The sequence below is a fragment of the Saccopteryx bilineata genome, chromosome 7, assembly GCF_036850765.1.
Source record: "Saccopteryx bilineata isolate mSacBil1 chromosome 7, mSacBil1_pri_phased_curated, whole genome shotgun sequence".
NCBI lineage: Eukaryota > Metazoa > Chordata > Mammalia > Chiroptera > Emballonuridae > Saccopteryx > Saccopteryx bilineata.
Window position 1 is genome coordinate 28447353 of NC_089496.1, and position 20010 is coordinate 28467362.

Below are 20010 nucleotides of genomic sequence, written 5' to 3' on the forward strand. Positions count from 1 at the left end.
ACCGGCCCCTGCAGCCTCCCCCTTCTGTCCCAGGCCAGCCCCCGCAGCCTCCCCCTTCTGTCCCAGGCCAGCCCCTGCAGCCTCCCCCTTCTGTCACAGGCCAGTCAGTCCCCGCAGCCTCGCCCTTCTGTCCCAGGCCAGCCCCTGCAGCCTCCCCCTTCTGTCCCAGGCCAGTCAGTCCCCGCAGCCTCCCCCTTCTGTCCCAGGCCAGCCCCTGCAGCCTCCCCCTTCTGTCACAGGCCAGTCAGCGCCTGCAGCCTCCCCCTTCTGTCCCAGGCCAGCCCTTGCAGCCTCCCCCTTCTGTCCCAGGCCAGCCAGTCCCCGCAGCCTCCCCCTTCTGACCCAGGCCAGCCCCTGCAGCCTCCCCCTTCTGTCACAGGCCAGTCAGCCCCTGCAGCCTCCCCCTTCTGACCCAGGCCAGCCCCTGCAGCCTCCCCCTTCTGTCACAGGCCAGCCCCTGCAGCCTCCCCCTTCAGTCCCAGGCCAGTCCCCACAGCCTCCCCCTTCTGTCCCAGGCCAGCCCCTGCAGCCTCCCCCTTCTGTCCCAGGCCAGTCCCCGCAGCCTCCCCCTTCTGTCCCAGGCCAGCCCCTGCAGCCTCCCCCTTCTGTCCCAGGCCAGCCCCTGCAGCTTCACCCTTCTGTCCCAGGCCAGCTCCTGCAGCCTCCCCCTTCTGTCACAGGCCAGCCCCTGCAGCCTCCCCCTTCTGTCACAGGCCAGCCCCTGCAGCCTCCCCCTTCTGTCACAGGCCGGCCCCTGCAGCCTCCTCCTTCTGTCCCAGGCCAGCCCCTGCAGCCTCCCCCTTCTGTCGCAGACCAGCCCCTGCAGCCTCCCCCTTCTGTCCCAGGCCGGCCCCTGCAGCCTCCCCCTTCTGTCCCAGGCCGGCCCCTGCAGCCTCCCCCTTCTGTCACAGGTCAGCCCCTGCAGCCTCCCCCTTCTGTCACAGGTCAGGCCCTGCAGCCTCCCCCTTCTGTCACAGGCCAGTCAGCGCCTGCAGCCTCCCCCTTCTGTCACAGGCCAGCCAGTCCCTGCAGCCTCCCCCTTCTGTCCCAGGCCAGCCCCTGCAGCCTCTCCCTTATGTCCCAGGCCAGCCCCTGCAGCCTCCCCCTTCTGTCACAGGCCAGCCCATGCAACCTCCCCCTTCTGTCCCAGGCCAGCCCCTGCAGCCTCCCCCTTCTGTCACAGGCCAGCCCATGCAACCTCCCCCTTCTGTCCCAGGCCAGCCCCTGCAGCCTCCCCCTTCTGTCCAAGGCCAGCCAGTCCCCACAGCCTCCCCCTTCTGTCACAGGCCAGTCAGCCCCTGCAGCCTCCCCCTTCTGTCCCAGGCCAGCCCCTGCAGCCTCCCCCTTCTGTCCCAGGCCAGCCCCTGCAGCCTCCCCCTTCTGTCCCAGGCCAGCCCCCACAGCCTCCCCCTTCTGTCCCAGGCCAGTCCCCGCAGCCTCCACCTTCTGTCCCAGGCCAGCCCCTGCAGCCTCCCCCTTCTGTCCCAGGCCAGTCCCCGCAGCCTCCCCCTTCTGTCCCAGGCCAGCCCCTGCAGCCTCCCCCTTCTGTCCCAGGCCAGCCCCTGCAGCTTCCCCCTTCTGTCCCAGGCCAGCCCCTGCAGCCTCTCCCTTATGTCCCAGGCCAGTCAGCGCCTGCAGCCTCCCCCTTCTTTCCCAGGCCAGTCCCCGCAGCCTCCCCTTTCTGTCACAGGTCAGCCCCTGCAGCCTCCCCCTTCTGTCACAGGCCAGTCAGCGCCTGCAGCCTCCCCCTTCTGTCACAGGCCAGCCAGTCCCTGCAGCCTCCCCCTTCTGTCCCAGGCCAGCCCCTGCAGCCTCCCCCTTATGTCCCAGGCCAGCCCCTGCAGCCTCCCCCTTCTGTCACAGGCCAGCCCATGCAGCCCCCCATTCTGTCCCAGGCCAGCCCCTGCAGCCTCCCCCTTCTGTCCAAGGCCAGCCAGTCCCCGCAGCCTCCCCCTTCTGTCACAGGCCAGTCAGCCCCTGCAGCCTCTCCCTTCTGTCCCAGGACAGCCCCTGCAGCCTCCCCCTTCTGTCCCAGGCCAGCCCCTGCAGCCTCCCCCTTCTGTCACAGGCCAGCCCCTGCAGCCTCCCCCTTCTGTCCCAGGCCAGTCCCCGCAGCCTCCACCTTCTGTCCCAGGCCAGCCCCTGCAGCCTCCCCCTTCTGTCCCAGGCCAGCCCCTGCAGCTTCCCCCTTCTGTCCCAGGCCAGCTCCTGCAGCCTCCCCCTTCTGTCACAGGCCAGCCAGTCCCTGCAGCCTCCCCCTTCTGTCCCAGGCCAGCCCCTGCAGCCTCCCCCTTCTGTCACAGGCCAACCCCTGCAGCCTCCCCTTTCTGTCCCAGGCCGGCCCCTGCAGCCTCCCCCTTCTGTCACAGGCCGGCCCCTGCAGCCTCCCCATTCTGTCACAGGTCAGCCCCTGCAGCCTCCCCCTTCTGTCCCAGGCCAGTCAGCGCCTGCAGCCTCCCCCTTCTGTCACAGGCCAGTCAGCGCCTGCAGCCTCCCCCTTCTGTCACAGGCCAGCCCCCGCAGCCTCCCCCTTCTGTCCCAGGCCAGCCCCCGCAGCCTCCCCCTTCTGTCCCAGGCCAGCCCCTGCAGCCTCCCCCTTCTGTCCCAGGCCGTCCCCTGCAGCCTCCCCCTTCTGTCACAGGCCAGCCCCTGCAGCCTCCCCCTTCTGTCCCAGGCCAGCCCCTGCACATACACAGCCTCCCATACACAGCCTCCCATACACAGCCTCCCATACACAGCCTCCCGTACACAGCCAAAGCAAGCCCGAGAGTACGAGTCTCTAGTTGTCACCCTCATAGTTGCAACAAATAATTCCAAATCTAAGTGACTGAAAACAGTTATTACTGTATTTCCCCATGTAATAGATGCTCCCATGTATAAGATGCACCTTAATTTTAGGGCCTGAAATTTGAAAAAAAATGTATTACATACAGTTACTGAACTCAAGTTTTATTCATCATAAAATTCATACAACTCCCCATCACTGTCAAAAAAGTGGAAAATGCAAGTAAAAAATCTACAACCACTGTATAAGATACACTCAGTTGTTAAACCCCAAATTTTTTGAAAAACGGTGGTGCGTCTTCTACATGGGGAAATACGGTACTTACTCACAGGACCTGAGTGCTGCAGTTCTTTCCAGCTCTGCTAGACCCAACTAGCTTGGCTTGGTTCAACTGGGTTTGCCCGGGCTCAGCTCTCTGCATCTTATTCCAGAACCAAAGATGAAGACATGCTATTTGTTTGGTGGAGGCACAGGGCCAAAGCACACAGACACAGGTAAAGCTTCTGCTCCATCATGGCACACCTCACATCTACACACATAGCCACGCCCAACATCAAACGCATGGAAAGTACCCCCTACAAGGAGCATGACAAGGATAGAAAAAAGAATAATTGTGATCAAACAATTTTAACCTTCCATAGCTTTGAATACTCGGTCTCTCTTGCTATGTTTTCTCTACCACATGCTTTGCTGCCACAATATGCCATTTTTTTTTGTAGCATTGAGCAAATCAGAGTACAGGGGTCCTCGGGTTATGACACAGTTCCAATCCTATGACAGTCACATAACCCGAATTTTGGTGTAAGTCGAAACACACCCTAGCACCCAAATGGAACACTTGCGCTTTTAACAGTCCAAAATGGTGTAGGTAAGCGTACTGGGGGATGTCAACTCCTTCACTCATATGCTGTGTTTCTTCCGCTGTGCGCATCCAAACTAGTTTGCCCACGTAGTCCGTAAGTACAATGCTAACGGCATAAGCCAAAAACACTCACGTCTCAATTTTTTAAAGTTCTTATGGGAGTGAGAGTCATAAACTCAAAACGTCGTATGTCAAATCTGTCATAACCCATAACCTGAGGACCCTCGTATTTCACAGATAAATTTCAATATGATATTTATGTGACTCCTTTGTGTTTCCTCCACTAGAAAATAAGCTTCATCAATACAGGAATGGTACCTACCTGCCCCACAGTAGGCAGTAACGGTTGTATGAATGAATGTCTTTCTCTGCTTACTTTCCTAAGGAATGTGCTAGATAGCATCTGGTTAAAACATGTTTAGGATGAAGCAACACAGGACCAAAATGTGCTATATGATCTAGCCATGCTTGTCGTAGAGCTCAGCCCTGGCACTTGACTCAGATATAGAAAACCATGTGGAGCTTTGCGCTCCCTTGTTGCTGTTTCCTGTTCGTATTCTTGTGGACGTGGGGAGTGGAGTTTGGAGCAATACTCAGGCATTCCTGTGTTCTTGACATAATTCCAAATGAATAGCCTCTGTAACTGCACCCAGTTTTTACATTTGGCATCCTAAGTGACAGCAGGGATGCAGAACGCCAGGCGAAAAGATCAGAGCCCCTGTGTTGGATGAGGTTTCTGGTGATGTTTAGGGGTTGACATTGCATTGACATTGCATCCCTATGAGCCACAGGGCTGAGCTGGGCTCCCCCAGAGTTCTGCTACTTCTGGGACAATTGTTTGGAGTTCATACTGGATTGTCTGCCCCAGGTTACTTTTTTTGTTTCTTTATTTTTTTTGTATTTTTCCGAAGCTGGAAACGGGGAGAGACAGTCAGATAGACTTCCGCATGCGCCCGACCAGGATCCACCCGGCACGCCCACCAGGGGCAACGCCCTGCCCACCAGGGGGCGATGCTCTGCCCCTCCGGGGCATCGCTCTGCTGCGACTAGAGCCACTCTAGCGCCTGGGGCAGAGGCCAAGGAGCCATCCCCAGCGCCCGGGCCATCTTTGCTCCAATGGAGCCTTGGCTGCGGGAGGGGAAGAGAGAGACAGAGAGGAAGAAGGGGGGTCGGTGGAGAAGCAAATGGGCGCTTCTCCTATGTGCCCTGGCCGGGAATCGAACCCGGGTCCCCTGCACGCCAGGCCGACGCTCTACCGCTGAGCCAACCGGCCAGGGCCCAAGTTACTTTGTTTTGAACTGCATGCTAGAGTCACCTCTGAGGATTTATGGCATATCCTTAGATACAGTAACCTCTGGGATCCACATAGCACATTGTTGGCCATGGAAATTTCTGGAAAGTGATATAGCATATCCTTGGGCACTCCAAATCACCCTGCCCATTTATTTTCAAGTTGGTTTTGGTTTTGTCTGTTTTGGGGAAAACTTAGAGGGGGATTCAGTAACACTGGTAATAATCAATTTCTTTAGCTGGGTGGTAAGTACACAGGCTTTTTTATATGATTATTTTACTTGAAAACCTAATTATATATAACACATTCCTTTATATATGTTAAGTATTTCACAATATAAAGAAATGAAAATATGAAAGAGAAATGCAGATTAAAACTAAAGTGAGCTTTCATTTTCAATCATCAGATGAACAAAGTTCAATAAACTGCCAACACTCAGTGATGGTAAAGAAGTAAAAGCAGGCATGCTCAGAAGTTGGGGGAATCTTTAAGGAGGGTCCTTTGAAATACCTATCAAAATGATGGTCTCTTTGTCCTTACAATTTCCCTTTATGAATATGTTCTATAGAGATACCTACACAAAGATGAACATGTTCCAGGATGTTCAGTGAAGATTTGGTTGTAATAGTGAAACACTCTAAACATTTCAAACCCTCCCAAATGAACTGATTAAATTGAACAGCAGTGAAGGTCTCAAAAAAACTCAGGTAGCTTTTTAATCTCCTGAGAAGGAGTGGATCATACTGCTGAGTGAAGAAGTAACGAACAGAGGGAAGGAGGGAAAGGAAAATCCCAAAAGGAAATGAATGGTGCTCTCAAGAAGGAGGAAATGGTTGAGCATAGCTGAATAGAAAAACACGTCTAAGGAGATGAAGGGAGATAAACTAGAAATGTAAGCAGTGGCGAGGTCCTGGAGGGCCTAGAACTGTGCTAAAAGTTTGCTCTGTATCTTGAAGAAGATGGAGAGTGCCTAACGCATTTTAAAGAGAATGATTGAGTCAAATTTACTGTAACTTCACAGCACTGGGTGGATGAAGGTTGAAGAGGAGGGATAAAATGGAGGTGAGGGGCCAATTTGGAAGAAATGATAGATTCAGTGCAGAAAGGGACAGGAAGAAGAAAGACGGACCAGATGCACTGAGCAATTCAACATGGGGGTAAGAGTCTGGGATGTTATGCAGAGGCCAGACAATGTCACCGGCTCAGCGAATGCACCATTCACAGAGAAATGGATTGCAGAGGGGCTGCTGGTTTGGGATGAAGCGTAGAGGGGATGCCATAAATTTAACAGATGAGGCTTCTCGCTTTTAGTATGTGAGAAGCACTAGTAATGCTCCCAAATTTGAAGAATCACAATTTTTAGTCCATTTTACTGTATTTTTAAAACTATTTTTCTAATAACAATGTAATACACCACTGGGAAAGTCTACAGATTCCAATTTATTTCTTGGAAGACTAGAGATGAAACAGTTACATAAAGGCAAGAGTTACTGGGTTTCTGTGGGGTTTTTTTTCCCATGAGGGACATGTTCTGTTTTCTTTTGCTTTAAACAGCTGAAAGCAAGCCTGAGCAGTGATTTATTTGTAATAGAATCAATTTGAGAGAAGTCCCAATTTGCAGATACCGGTGAAACCATAGCACTCTTCATTAGGATGTGAGAGGGGAAACAGCCAGATCATAAACTTAAGATAACACCAACTAATATGCTAAGGAGCAAATAACTAGAGAATTCTGTTAGTACTTAAAAATAATATTAAGAAACTGTGAGTGCCCTGGCCGGTTGGCTCAGCGGTAGAGCGTCGGCCTAGCGTGCGGAGGACCCGGGTTCGATTCCCGGCCAGGGCACACAGGAGAAGCACCCATTTGCTTCTCCACCCCTCCGCCGCGCTTTCCTCTCTGTCTCTCTCTTCCCCTCCCGCAGCCAAGGCTCCATTGGAGCAGAGATGGCCCGGGCGCTGGGGATGGCTCTGTGGCCTCTGCCTCAGGTGCTAGAGTGGCTCTGGTCGCAACATGGCGATGCCCAGGATGGGCAGAGCATCGCCCCCTGGTGGGCAGAGCTTCGCCCCTGGTGGGCGTGCCGGGTAGATCCCGGTCGGGCGCATGCGGGAGTCTGTCTGACTGTCTCTCCCTGTTTCCAGCTTCAGAAAAATGAAAAAAAAAAAAAAAAGAAACTGTGAGTGCAGAGTTTAAGAGAAAATTCAAAGTATGGCGAAAATAAAACGGAAGCCTATAGTCCATTTCAGAGAGAACTAGGGAGTGAAGTCTTTGCTGTCTTTGCAATTCACAAGCCCTTGTTTACTGTGTGGAATTTCTACTCTGTATTTCCTCTGTTTCTTTCTGCTTCCAAGGCAGAGGGGCATTTTCCCATGTCTTCTATTAAGGTGGCAGTCACCTATTTGATTTTGAATATTCCATAGGAATAGTTAGGACAAGGGACATATTCGTTTGCTCCTCTCTTGTACTCTAGTCACTGTGAATATCCTCACATTCTGGAAGGCATGCTCAGCATTTGAGGTTAGGATAATAAAAGAGCCATGGAAACAGGAGAAGCAGGCTGAATAAAAGAGAACATATCACTGGTCTTAAAATAATAACACAATTATAAGAGACTCTACAGGTCAGAGGTCAGGTTAGGGTGGAAACCACAGGAGACATTCAGCTCAAATTATAGAAGTGGGAGTTAGTGTTATGTAAAGAATGGGCTACCAGGAGATAATTATCCTACCAGAAATGCTCACCCCAAGAATGCACAGTTACTTAGGGTGTTTGTATAAAAAATATAAGCAAAATGTCCTGGCCAGATAGCTCAGTTGGTTAGAGCATCCTCCTGAAGCACAGAGGTTGCTGGTTCCATCCCCGGTCAGGGCACATATGAGAACAGATCAATGTTTCTGTCTCTCTTCCTCCCTTCCTCCCTCCCCTACTCTGTCGCTAAAATCAATAACTAAAAATAATTTTTTTAAAGAATATAAGCAATATTCTTAGGAGACATAGGACTAGAGGGTTCTTGGAGATTCTAAGAGCCCTTATTTTTTTAACCTGATTAAAGCAGGGTTCAAAGATTTCTAACTTTCAGAAACTACTGTCAGTCTCTGAAATACATTTTGTTTAAATGAAGAACTTTACAAAGATGTTACTTTTTGTTAAATGATAAATAATGCTTTTAAAATTCAAATCAGTTCAATATTTTTTTTAAACCCAAAGTGCCATAAATATGTATGTGAAATATGATTTGGGACTATTCTTGTTTTTGATGATCATACACAAACACACACATTCTAAAATGTCTATTTTAGTGACATTAGACTACAAGATATTATAAGGAGAGGGAAAATCTTGGACAGCACTAGATTATCTTTGCCTTGCTATTCAGAAAAGACATCAAATTATAGATTTGTAGGGAAAAATATATATAATCGAACATCTAAAATTCCAAGTCAAATAGCAGAACTCTGCTAAGGTTAGCATAATGCAGATACCTCTTTGCTGGTTTTCAGCCAGCGTTACACAGCAGATGTTCCTGTGGGTGTTCCAGCGTTATCCCAGACCTACTTAGCATGCATTTCTCTGACAGTTAATGAAGCTGAGCAACTCTTCATGGGTTTATTGGCCGTTTCCTTTAAATTGACAACTTGGATTATTTTTCTATTTTTTTCTTTTTATTCTTTTTGATTTATGGTATGTCTTGGTTTATTAGAGCTATGAAACCATTCTCTTACGTGTTACTTGCAAATATTTTTCTCTCATTGTCTCATTTACTTTTTGTTGTGTTGAGGATAAACATTAAGACTGAAATCACCAAGCCTAATTTTCACTTTATATATTTAGCATGCTTTAGAGCAATTTTTTGCAGTCTGCAAAGCTGTTTCAACTGAATAAAAATGACAAGACTTGATCACCTAATATATTTTAATATTTCAACGGAATGTTTGTATTGTTAAAATTCTTGAACATCATTAATACTTGATAAAATACTAAAGAAATCTCAAGGTCATAATATAAAATGGGGCCTTCTTTAGAAGGCCCCAGTGACATTTCTTTTGTAGCACATTTTGTATATAGTCTGTCCTTTTTTCATCTGAGAATAGAAAAACACAATGTCATATGTCTCCTCCATCTCTACTGGATTTTTTAAAAAGATTTAATCATTTTAGAGAGGAGAGAGAAAGAGAGAGAGAAGGAGGGAGAAGCAGTAAGCCTCAACTCCCACATGTGCCTTGACCAAGCAAGACCAGAGTTTCAAACTGGCGACCTCAGCAGTCCAGGTCATCGCTTTATCCACTGCACCATCACAGGTTAGGCCTCTACTGGCTTTTTAACTAGCTAAAAATGAAAACATAAATTACCATTCTCCTTTCCAGAATTAATTCTAAGATTGTTTGATTTCGGCCCCTTTGATCCTTTATCTAGCTAGACAACACTCCCTCTGACTTTACTCTTTGTCTTTCTATCCATGATGGGGAAGAAGAGTAAACGGTGGGTGTTCTGAATCTCAAAGTGGATGAGAGAGACTAATAGTTTTTACTCACTGACATACCACTTTCCCCCATTCTCCTTTTAAAGTGTTATGATTTTTGAAATCTTTTTTCTATTCCCTTTTCCAACTCATTAACTATTTATGTAATTTAAAAAGTTGAGTTCTAATGCATTTTTTTAAATGTATTGAGTACTTCCTGTGCCAGGAACTAGGGACACAAAGATAAATAAGACATATTTCTCCTCCTAAACTCAGAGGGCTGGTCGAGGATACAGATGTTGTGATGGAGGGAATAATGGTCACAGCAATGACCATTCCCTACTCCTCAGAACCTTTAAATAGTTATCTTACATGGCAAAAGGAAATTTGTAGATGTGTTTAAGATTAAAGAGTTTGAGATGGGTACATTATCCTGGATTATCCTGGTGGGTTTGATGTAATCACGTGAGTCCTTAAAAGCAGAAAACCTTCCCCAGCTGTAGTCAGAGAATCCAAGCAATGGCAGCATGAGAAATATTCAACCTACTGTGGCTAGCTTTGAAGACAAAGGAATGGGCCATGAGCCAAGGAGAGCGGGAAGCTTCTAGAAGTTGGAAATGGTAAGGAAATCAGAAGAAGCACAATCCCACAGACACCTGGATTTTAGCCCTGTGAGACTTGCACCAAACTTCTGCCCTACAGAACTGTAAACTAATACTTTTGTGTTGCTTAGCTGCCAAATGTGTGGTAATCTGTTCAAACAGCAAAAAGAAACCCATGCAAATGCTCACCACTAAGTGCAAGGCAGTTCAGACTAAGGGTCGACTGGAGGCATAAGGCAAGTGCTTTGGGCCCTCTGTGTTGAGCATGGCCCAACTGATAAGGAAGTACCACAGAGGAAGAGGGGAGGCCTGCAAGTTTTCCTGGAAGTATTAAAATTTGGTCCTCACAGAAAGAGGAAAAGAGCTTTCAGAAAAAGGGACACATACCCACGTTAGTATTACAACATGTATGCATATCAAATTTCTATGTGGAAGTTGCAAAGGGCTTGACAAAGGACTATAAGTACTTCTGCCTCTGACAAAAGAGTAGGCTAGATACTCTAAAGCAGGGGTCCCCAAACTTTTTACACAGGGGGCCAGTTCACTGTCCCTCAGACCGTTGGAGAGCTGCCACATACAGTGCTCCTCTCACTGACCACCAATGAAACAGGTGCCCCTTCCAGAAGTGCGGTGTGGGCAGATAAATGGCCTCAGGGAGCCGCATGTGGCCCGCCAGCCATAGTTTGGGGATGCCTGCTCTAAAGGGTCTTTCTCTTTTTCAGTAACCACATGGTGACTAATACATGCTACATAATGCATTGTCCAAAGCCCTCCGTCCCACAGCAATAAAATATGAAAATGGCCATCTATATAGCTCAGATCCATTTTTATGCCAAGGACAGCTCAAAAAGATAAAGAAAAAAACCATTCACCTAGAAATTACCAAGATGCTAATAAAATCAAGGAATCACCAGCCATGAAGGTGGGAATCTAGAGAGGTACGCCCAACACCAAGATCATTTCTTGTTTTGGGGAGTTTCCCGCCGAAAAAGGTGACTTAAGAGGCTGATCAGCATGAACAAGGAACAAAAAAGATAAAATGAGTAAATTTGACTGAATTAAAAATGAGGACTTCTGTTGATCTAAAAAAGGAAGAGTAAAGTAAGAAGACAAGCCCAAAGATAGACATTAGCAATACAAATAATGAACAAATAACTTAAGAATATATAAGAAACTCCAGAAGGAAAAGACAGTACAATAGAAAAATCTTCCGCAATAATAGAAATATATTTTACAGAAGTAGCAGCAGCACAGATGGTGAATAAATATGGCACATGTCACCAGCGAAAGTCAAATTAAAACAAGATACCATTTTCTACCTAGTATTAGCAAAATGAAGAAGGCTGACAATACTTAGTGTTGCTAAGAATATCAAGCAATGAGAACTCTTATATACAACTGGTGAGAGTTTATAATGAATTGGTTCAAAGACTTTGGGGAAAAATTGATTTGGTATGATACACTGTTTTTGAATGTTTACATATTCTGCAATTCAGTAATTTCATTTTGGGGGTATATATCCTAGAAAAACACTAGTTGCATGTGTATCCCAAGCTGTGCATAGGAACATTCAAAGCAATGCTGATGAAATGATAATAAAAAAATAAGTAACAATATAATTGATCAGAGACAATTGTTAAATGTTATATAGTCACACAAATGCATATACAACTGTGAAAGTAAATGAATGTGTATAAATGTGTATGAAACATACCAAGTTGCAAAAAATTATGTTAAGAAAAATATTCTAAAGCTCAAAAAACCTAAATAAGGCCCTGGCCGGTTAGCTCAGTGGTAGAGCATCGGCCTGGCGTGCGGGGGACCCGGGTTCGATTCCCGGCCAGGGCACATAGGAGAAGCACCCATTTGCTTCTCCACCCCCACCCCCTCCTTCCTCTCTGTCTCTCTCTTCCCCTCCCGCAGCCAAGGCTCCATTGGAGCAAAGATGGCCCGGGCGCTGGGGATGGCTCCTTGGCCTCTGCCCCAGGCGCTAGAGTGGCTCTGGTCGCGGCAGAGCGACGTCCCCGAGGGGTAGAGCATCGCCCCCTGGTGGGCAGAGCGTCGCCCCTGGTGGGCGTGCCGGGTGAATCCCGGTCGGGCGCATGCGGGAGTCTGTCTGACTGTCTCTCCCCGTTTCCAGCTTCAGAAAAATACAAATAAAATAAAATAAAAAAAACCTAAATAATAAATATTTGGGAGCACATTTAGATATTTTTAAGAATGAATATAGTAAGACATATGGATTGGTTATAATAGCGAATAAAAATAGCAAGCTGTAAACGACCAGAGTATGACACCATTTTTATAAAGTTCTGAAACAAGCAAGACTATGTCTTGTTTAGAGATCCATAGAGATATATGTGGTTTTACATGCAGAATTACATATAAAAACCAATAGCAAAATGAAAGGGTAAACACAAAATTCAAGAGGAAATACCCCTGGCAGAAAACAGGGGGCTAAGACGGTAGAGGGGTCCACAGGAAGCATCAACAGAACGGGCTATGTCTGGTCATTCTCTGTGTGCAGTGTTCAGTGGTGTTCACCTTATCATATTCTTTAACTTACAAATATATTGCATACATTCTTTTGTGGTATCAAATAGTACATCATAAAAATGTAAACTCCACAAAATTATTTTTGCTAAGATGGCTGTTCTTCCAGTGCCTCCTTCATTGAGTGCCCTTTTTCTGTACCACGGACCTTGAGTGAGGGTCCCAGGCCTGCAAGAAGAAGAAAGGGCGCGGTGAGATGATATATACAAATGCTGCCTGAGCTGAGCTCAGAACTGATGATCTTCCCAGACTGCATGTTGCAGAGTTATTATAAAATGACAGAGCCAATGCTCTATTACTCTGTTGGGTCATATTTCAATTTGGTGGCTCATTTTTCAGCCTAAGACCAATCTTTAAAACACCCTGCTCAAGAGTGTGGGCTTTCAGTAGTTCTTGGCTGTCAAGTGCCTTCTTTACCATCCCCCTAAAATGGAAAGTCATATTTACATATTTTTAAGAGTGAGAAAAAGTGCCTTTATTTCAATTAAAATTTTTGTTTTCAATATATAAACACACAATAAAGGTGTTTTTTACCAAACTTGTAGGAGGAGTACAGAGCAGAGTATCTTTCTCATCTCACCACTTACCTTTTGCTACTGGCAGGGCTGTGAGGTGTTTGGAGGACTGAAGTGCCTAGAAGGGGACTGGGGACCAGGGTGGAATGGGGGCGGGGCTGGGGAAGGAGTTCAACCCGACATAACGCATAGAATAGGAAGGAACAGGAGTCAGACCGCATTGCAGGTTGTGAGGTAGATACGAAAGCCTGTGTATTGAGGTTGCACAACTCGAAGTCACATCCTCGCTCTGCCATTTTTCAGTTGGGTGACTGGTTGACAAATTACTAAACTTCTCAGAGCCTCAGCTTCTTCATCTGTAAAACTGGTTAATAATACCTACATCCTAGTGTGGTTGTAAGGGTTCAATGTTTATAAATTGTAAATACTTGGCATACAATCAAATACTGTATATTTTATTTGTATTGGGTCATTACGTTGAAACTATAGAGGTTCTTTCTAGATCTGTTGATGGGGATGTAGATTTGGCTCATTACAGGTTGACTTACCTGCTCATCTGTGCATGCAGATTTCTTGACATTCCTTTTCACTGTTGAATCTATTTCCTGAGCCGTTGCAGCCACTGAACCAAAAGCGAGCACAAGAGTTCACCTGTTTGTCGTAATACCACCGAACCACATACTCGCTACAGTTTCCAGGCTGGAGGTCTTCTAAGCATCTAGTGTCTAGGTTGAGAAAAGGACAATGTCTTATTACAGATTTTTCTTTCACTGAAAAGATGAAAAACAAAAGCTTCATAACGGCGATTGTCCATGCACACTAACATACCAAGAAAACATCGTTCCATGTTAAACAAGGATTCCCTAATACCCAAAACACTTCCTCCACCCCCAAACTCTATCATTAGAGTTTCCTTTAGAAACATAAACATTTTTGATCTTCACGAAACCCCATTAAAAACTCCTAGTTCCCTGAAAGCATAACACAGGGAGCCTTCGTTGGCTGATACTCTGGTGTGGGGATTAGGTGACAAGAGCAAAATAAAACTTCCTAATTTACTTTGGAACTGATTGAAAATCAAGTTACTATTTGGAATGAAGATGAGTTGGGCTCTCTGTACACATCCCCTTCCAGTCTGTCCGTAGGAAGCACCACTGCCATCACATGCCTCTCGCCTACTCAGAAGAGAATGTCCCTCTAAATTACAAAGGGAAGGAGAACAAAGGCTTCTCTTCCTATCACCATTTTCTTTTATGAAGAGGAGCTCTTGCAGGATAATAAAAACATGAGCTTCTAGATCAGTTTACAAATAAATTTCAGAAACACAACCACTGTAAAAAAGCAAAGAAAAGCTAAAACAGCAAATCCTTTGTTAAATCCCTTTTTATTTCCTGGTACTCCTTAGTGCCATGATTAATATTTACCACCGAAAGAATTGATTCCAAGGTGAAAGAGGTGACAAAAACAAACAAATAAACAAACAAACCAAGTGGGTACTCGCTGTCTGTTTTCTGTGTCTGTGAGCTGGTTTCTATGTTATAAGCTTCATTTCTCAGTATCAGAACAAGCCTTCTCGCCGTCTCCCCTAATCTTCTCCCTAGATCTGGAATATGCCTCAGTTCATTTACTTTCTGAAGCTAACTGAACCCAACCGGAAAGAAGCAGCACATATTTTCACCACCTTTACTCCTAAAAACAGTAACTAAATAATATCATGTAACTTGTTTTCAAGCCAATCTTTGCTTTTTTAAAGTAAGGATATTGTCTCTCTTGCATGTTCTTTAGAAACTATGTATCTAATGAATAATTTGTATATATATTAATTCCATAGAAAATATGTTGATGAATCTAGAGTCTGGTTTTTTTCTCTTTCTTCTATAATCTAGAGTTCAAAACTCAAATGTCTGTATGTGTGAAGGCCACGTGTAAGTAATAGGGAGTGGTAGGGACTATGGCAAATATGAGAGCACAACCCGCTGTAAAGGCACTCAAATTAAAAAATAATAACAAACACTAAAGAGCTTGAAAGCCTTTTAGCCATCTTTATCTATAGCCAGCCAGTTTTCTAATTCTATATATAATAAGATGAAAATTGTGTTTTGTCCCTCGTTTACAATCAAAGTACATCTCTCTAAATGAGATTTTAGAGACCATGTTTTTTGTGTCTTCTTCAGCACAGCGGATTGGCAGATAAGTCTTACCTTTGTGCATGAACGTTTCCCACTGTAAGTTCAAACGGGGCCTTGGAGTTTTGGTCCCCAGACCCTCTGCCCCATCCTCAGGGTGGCTGAGCCATGGCCCCTGGGTGGTGGCAGCCTCAGATGAAGGTGGGGTGGACAGGCTCTCAGCCCAGGAAGGCTGTAGAGGCTCATTCTCTTGGTCTTGGGTTCCCAGGATACTGACCTACACAGAAAGTTCACATTTTTGTTTTTAGTGATAACAAGTCAAAAAAGCGAGCTTGCTTTTGGGGACATTTAAGGAAAAGTTCAGTATGCTATTTCTCCCCAGCCCTCCAATATTAATTGTTTCAATGAAACATACACACACACAACCTCCCACTCACAGATTCTTTTATGCTGAGCTCTCTAGGAGAGAGCTCATTCCTAACCCTAACCCTGTGTCATGAAGGATGTGAGGCTGGGAGGACTTGATCTTCATTCTTTTCCTAGTCACTGGTATGAGCAGAGAAGAGAACCATTGAATTCTTAGACCATTGTTTCCTGGTCTTTTCTTCCCCACTTCCTAACACTACAAAACTTAAAACTGCAGAATATCCACCTGAACTCAGCCAAGTTGAGAATGGGAATGGGGTGGCAAGGACAGTAACACACGAAAATAAAAACAATGGCGTCACTTTTCCTCCCTCCTATTATTCAAACCCCAGCAAATGTCAAGTGCTACAGGATGCTTAGCTTCTAAGAAGTTCCAAGAAATGTTTGTCAGTTAATGAACAAAGGATTATAATTTCAAAAGCAAATTTTGTGGTTTAAAATTTTTAATTTTCATCTACATTTAGATGTTGAGAAACAAGGAGGAAAAGGTGTTTTGCTTAAAAAAAAATCATGCCAGTTATTCTTGACTACAATGGCCAGGAGCTAGGTCAGTCGTTTATGGGACCAGTGAAGTTCTCTTTTTTCCTTAGACCCGGCTACCTGCAGTTAAACTGATTATTTATCTCAGTCCTGGCATAGTGAGGTCATTTATTTTTGCAAGGCCCTCTCTTGTTTATATTTTTGTTTGTTTGCTTTTTAAAATTTATTTAACCTGGCAAATCAGTGAACTAAGTGAAAGTCATTGTTGGTGCTATATTAACTGTGGTTCCTGTTATCCTGTGACCAGAGCCAGCTGTCATCATTAGCTTCTCTCTGCCATCTAAGCTGTTCTACCACGTTGATTCTGTACACACGTGTGCCCAAACACACAACGGGGAAACGCTAATCATTCTATTTCTGATATATATATATAATGATTAAAGTACTACCAGTCAAATTAAAGCATATAGTTCCCTTGGGACTGACCTGGTCATTGTCCTATTTAATGGGCATTCAATACAAATACAGTAGTGGGTTTTTACTAGCCCCAAAACACAACTTTTGGTACTAATGAACATAAAACTATGGTTCACTTGGCATTCCTATTTCAAAAATAGTATTGTTGTGTGTACATATAGCAATCTGGATGAGAACTTTTGTTATAATCATAGAACTAGAGAATTTTAAGGCAAGAGGTAAACTTTCTCAGTACGGGAGTCCTCGGGTTAGGACAGTCTCAACATAAGACGTTTCAAGTTTACGAAGCTCACTCCCATAAAAACTCAAAAACAATTAAAACATGAGTGCTTCTGCGTGCACGTTAGGATCGCACTTTATTTACCCTAATTTTTTGTCATTTTTTTCCTGTTACTACAGTACAGAGTCCAGTCCAGTACATTTATGTCCTTTTCCTTTTCTGTGGCTTAGTTGTGTTTTTACGTTCTAGGTTATGATGTTACAACTGTGTTAAGATAGGGAAGTGGCCCTGGCTGGTTGACTCAGTAGTAGAGCGTCGGCCTGGCGTGCAGAGGTCCCGGGTTTGATTCCCGGCCAGGGCACACAGGAGAAGCGCCCATCTGCTTCTCCACCCCTCCCCCTCTCCTTCCTCTCTGTCTCTCTCTTCCCCTCCCGCAGCCAAGGCTCCATTGGAGCAAAGATGGCCTGGGCGCTGGGGATGGCTCCTTGGCCTCTGTCCCAGGGGCTAGAGTGGCTCTGGTTGTGACAGAGCGACGCCCCGGAGGGGCAGAGCATCGCCCCCTGGTGGGCGTGCCGGGTGGATCCCAGTCGGGCGCATGCAGGAGTCTGTCTATCTCTCCCTGTTTCAAGCTTCAGAAAAATACAAAAAAAAAAAAAAAAAAAAAAAAGAGAAGTGACTTAGGCTAGGGTGTGTTTCTACTTACACCAAAATTCGGATTATGTCACTGTCATAGGAACGGAACTGTGTCGTAACCCAAGGACTCTGCACTTCATTTTCTAGGGGGGGAATCTAAAGTTCCACATGACTAAAGTACTTCCCAAAAATTACTGGGAAGCTAGTGGCAAAATCTGAAACATGCTCGTCTTAGGAAAGAAATAATGTTGGGTTTTTTTGTTGTTGTTTGTTTGCACACATATATTTTATTTCAAGCAAAATATAATAATAATAAAAGAGAAAGTTGCCTGAGGAAGAGTTTATCAAACATGAAAAGGCCACCGGACATTAGGCTACGCTTCAGATGAACTGTCAGGTGAGAACGTGCCTTTGAAGGAGTTCATTGGGCAGCATGGTTTTCTTAAAGGAACCCCACCTTATTCAAGGCCTCGTAAGTTATTCATGCTCCTTATACTTCTAGGAATGTGTGCTTTTCTTTTTCTCAATCACATCATCATTTGGGGATTTTAACCTTGAGAGCATTACACCTTAGGTTCTTAGAACCAGTTAATTTATTTTTCATAAATGAGAATAATTCTAGTTTTTGGCTCAATGAGATTCAGATTATCTAAACAAATATATAATTGTCATGGTTTGCTATTTTTATACTTTTCTTTCTTATTATGAAAGCAAACATGTTCATTAAAGTGACTGTAGAAAATCTGAACAAGCAACAAGAAAGAAGGAAAAATCACAAGAGGTTGATTCCACCTCCCAGATAAATTGTTGTTTATATTTAAGCACATTTTTCCCCAGTCTTGTCCCTATGTGCATATATTTTTTTAATGAAAAATGTGTGTTTGGATTTTTATGTTTTTTAAAATTTGATATATCCTGGTTCTATATATTTTTCTGTGACTAAATATACCATTTTAAATACAGACTATACATAACTATCATGGCCTTTTTTAAACATTTAATATATTTGCTTTTTTTTTCCTGTTAGAAAACACATGTCTGATTGCTGGTTATTAATACACATATTTGAGCTTCTGAGACAAAGACTTCTCCAAAAAATTTTTCTAATTTGCACTCTTATTACTGAACATCCCTTCTTAAATTATCACCAGCTATTAGATATTATGGTTGAAAAAAGAGGTAATTACTAATTTGATGGGCAAAAATTCTTCAACTGATACATAGCTCTGCCACAATATGTCTCCTCCACTCTTTTATAAGCTCACCTTCCACTACTCCTAACACATCTACTATGACCTTTCTTTCATTCTCTCCTCTTCTTCATTCTGCATCAGGCTTGGGGGTGAACCTTCCCACCATGGTCCCTGTTGGCAGAACCTTTCCCAGTAACCCAGTCAATACTAACATTCCTCTTCCAGATGCTGTATAGCACTTTCAAATGCTTCTATACTTGGCCATGATCATGTGGGAGTTAACGTTTAAGCCTATACCATCTTGCATCATTTCCTGTTTTACCTGTGTAAATATCACTTTCCTGATAAGAGAAATTAAACCATGCCACACTTCTCTTTTTCTTTCTTTCTCTTTTTTTTTCCTTTTCTTCTTTTTTTTTTAAAGTCTTTATAGCATATATCAGCAATTACTGGCCATTGGATAAATTCAGGATGGGAGAGAGAGAGGCAGAGAGAGAGAGAGAGAGAGGGAAAGGCAGAGAGAGAGAGAGGCAGAGGGAAAGAGAAAGGTAGAGGGACACTTTGTTTTAATTATTATTATTCCTTTGGGGTTTAATATCATCATTTTAAAATAAGAAAAGCTTACACCCGAACATAACTTCCAGTTCTAAAAGTGGGATTTAAGCAGCCCCAAACTTTACTGGTAAAATACACACCAAATTCATGGTAGTGGTTTCGACTGAAGAAAGAGGAGGAGGAGAGAGACTCTTAAAGAAAACAAGGACTTGAACTTCATTTGAAGCAAGAGGGAGTGAACAAATGGAAACAGTGGTTACTTCTGGGCGGTGGTGACTCGGATTTTTGTTACATGTATTCTCTATTCTTTTAATAAATCTTAAACATAGAAACAAAAGCCTGCCTACCGGTTCCACACAGTTCTAGACCTACCACACTGGCTTGCCTTTGAGGAGACAAATGGTCCCAGCTCTAAGCAGGGGCTCAGCACAGTAAAAAGACCCAGAAAAGGAGACGGGGCACGTGAAAGGCCAACACGTGACTTCCGGGGCTGCTCCGCGCAGCTGGACAAGCAGATGTGTTATCAGTCCCTTAGAGTCTTAGGGCAGATCTTTAAGGGGAGGAAAACAGATTTTGAGCAGCATCCTAGGAACAAGGATGTATGTCCTCATGGAGGGTTACTAACCAGGCTCTACTCAATTCCAAAAAGCCATTTGGTTTCTGATTTCCAACATTTCCCTTGTATTTCACTGCACGGAACCTTGCATTTATTACAGACAAGCTCTTCCCATCTGAGCTCGTGTCTTCTTGGGATGAATGCTAACAATCGTCAGCATTAGCCCACGTGTTCAGTTGTAGCTTTTTGCGGTAGCTTGGGTCCAAGTCTCTCCCAAGT

At 44.8% G+C, this 20010-nt stretch overlaps 1 protein-coding gene across 1 annotated transcript in view; it reads right to left on the bottom strand.

The window, feature by feature from the left end:
* Positions 1-12344: 12344 nt before the first annotated feature.
* Positions 12345-20010, bottom strand: part of COL28A1 (collagen type XXVIII alpha 1 chain) — a 171611-nt gene continuing 163945 nt past the window's right edge. Inside the window, exons 34-36 of the mRNA XM_066240125.1 lie at positions 15267-15468; positions 13614-13790; positions 12345-12718 (exon numbers count right to left, since the gene is read on the bottom strand). Coding sequence (XP_066096222.1) covers positions 13618-13790; positions 15267-15468 — 375 coding nt within the window. The 3' untranslated portion in view covers positions 12345-12718; positions 13614-13617. The remainder of the gene's footprint in view (positions 12719-13613; positions 13791-15266; positions 15469-20010) is intronic.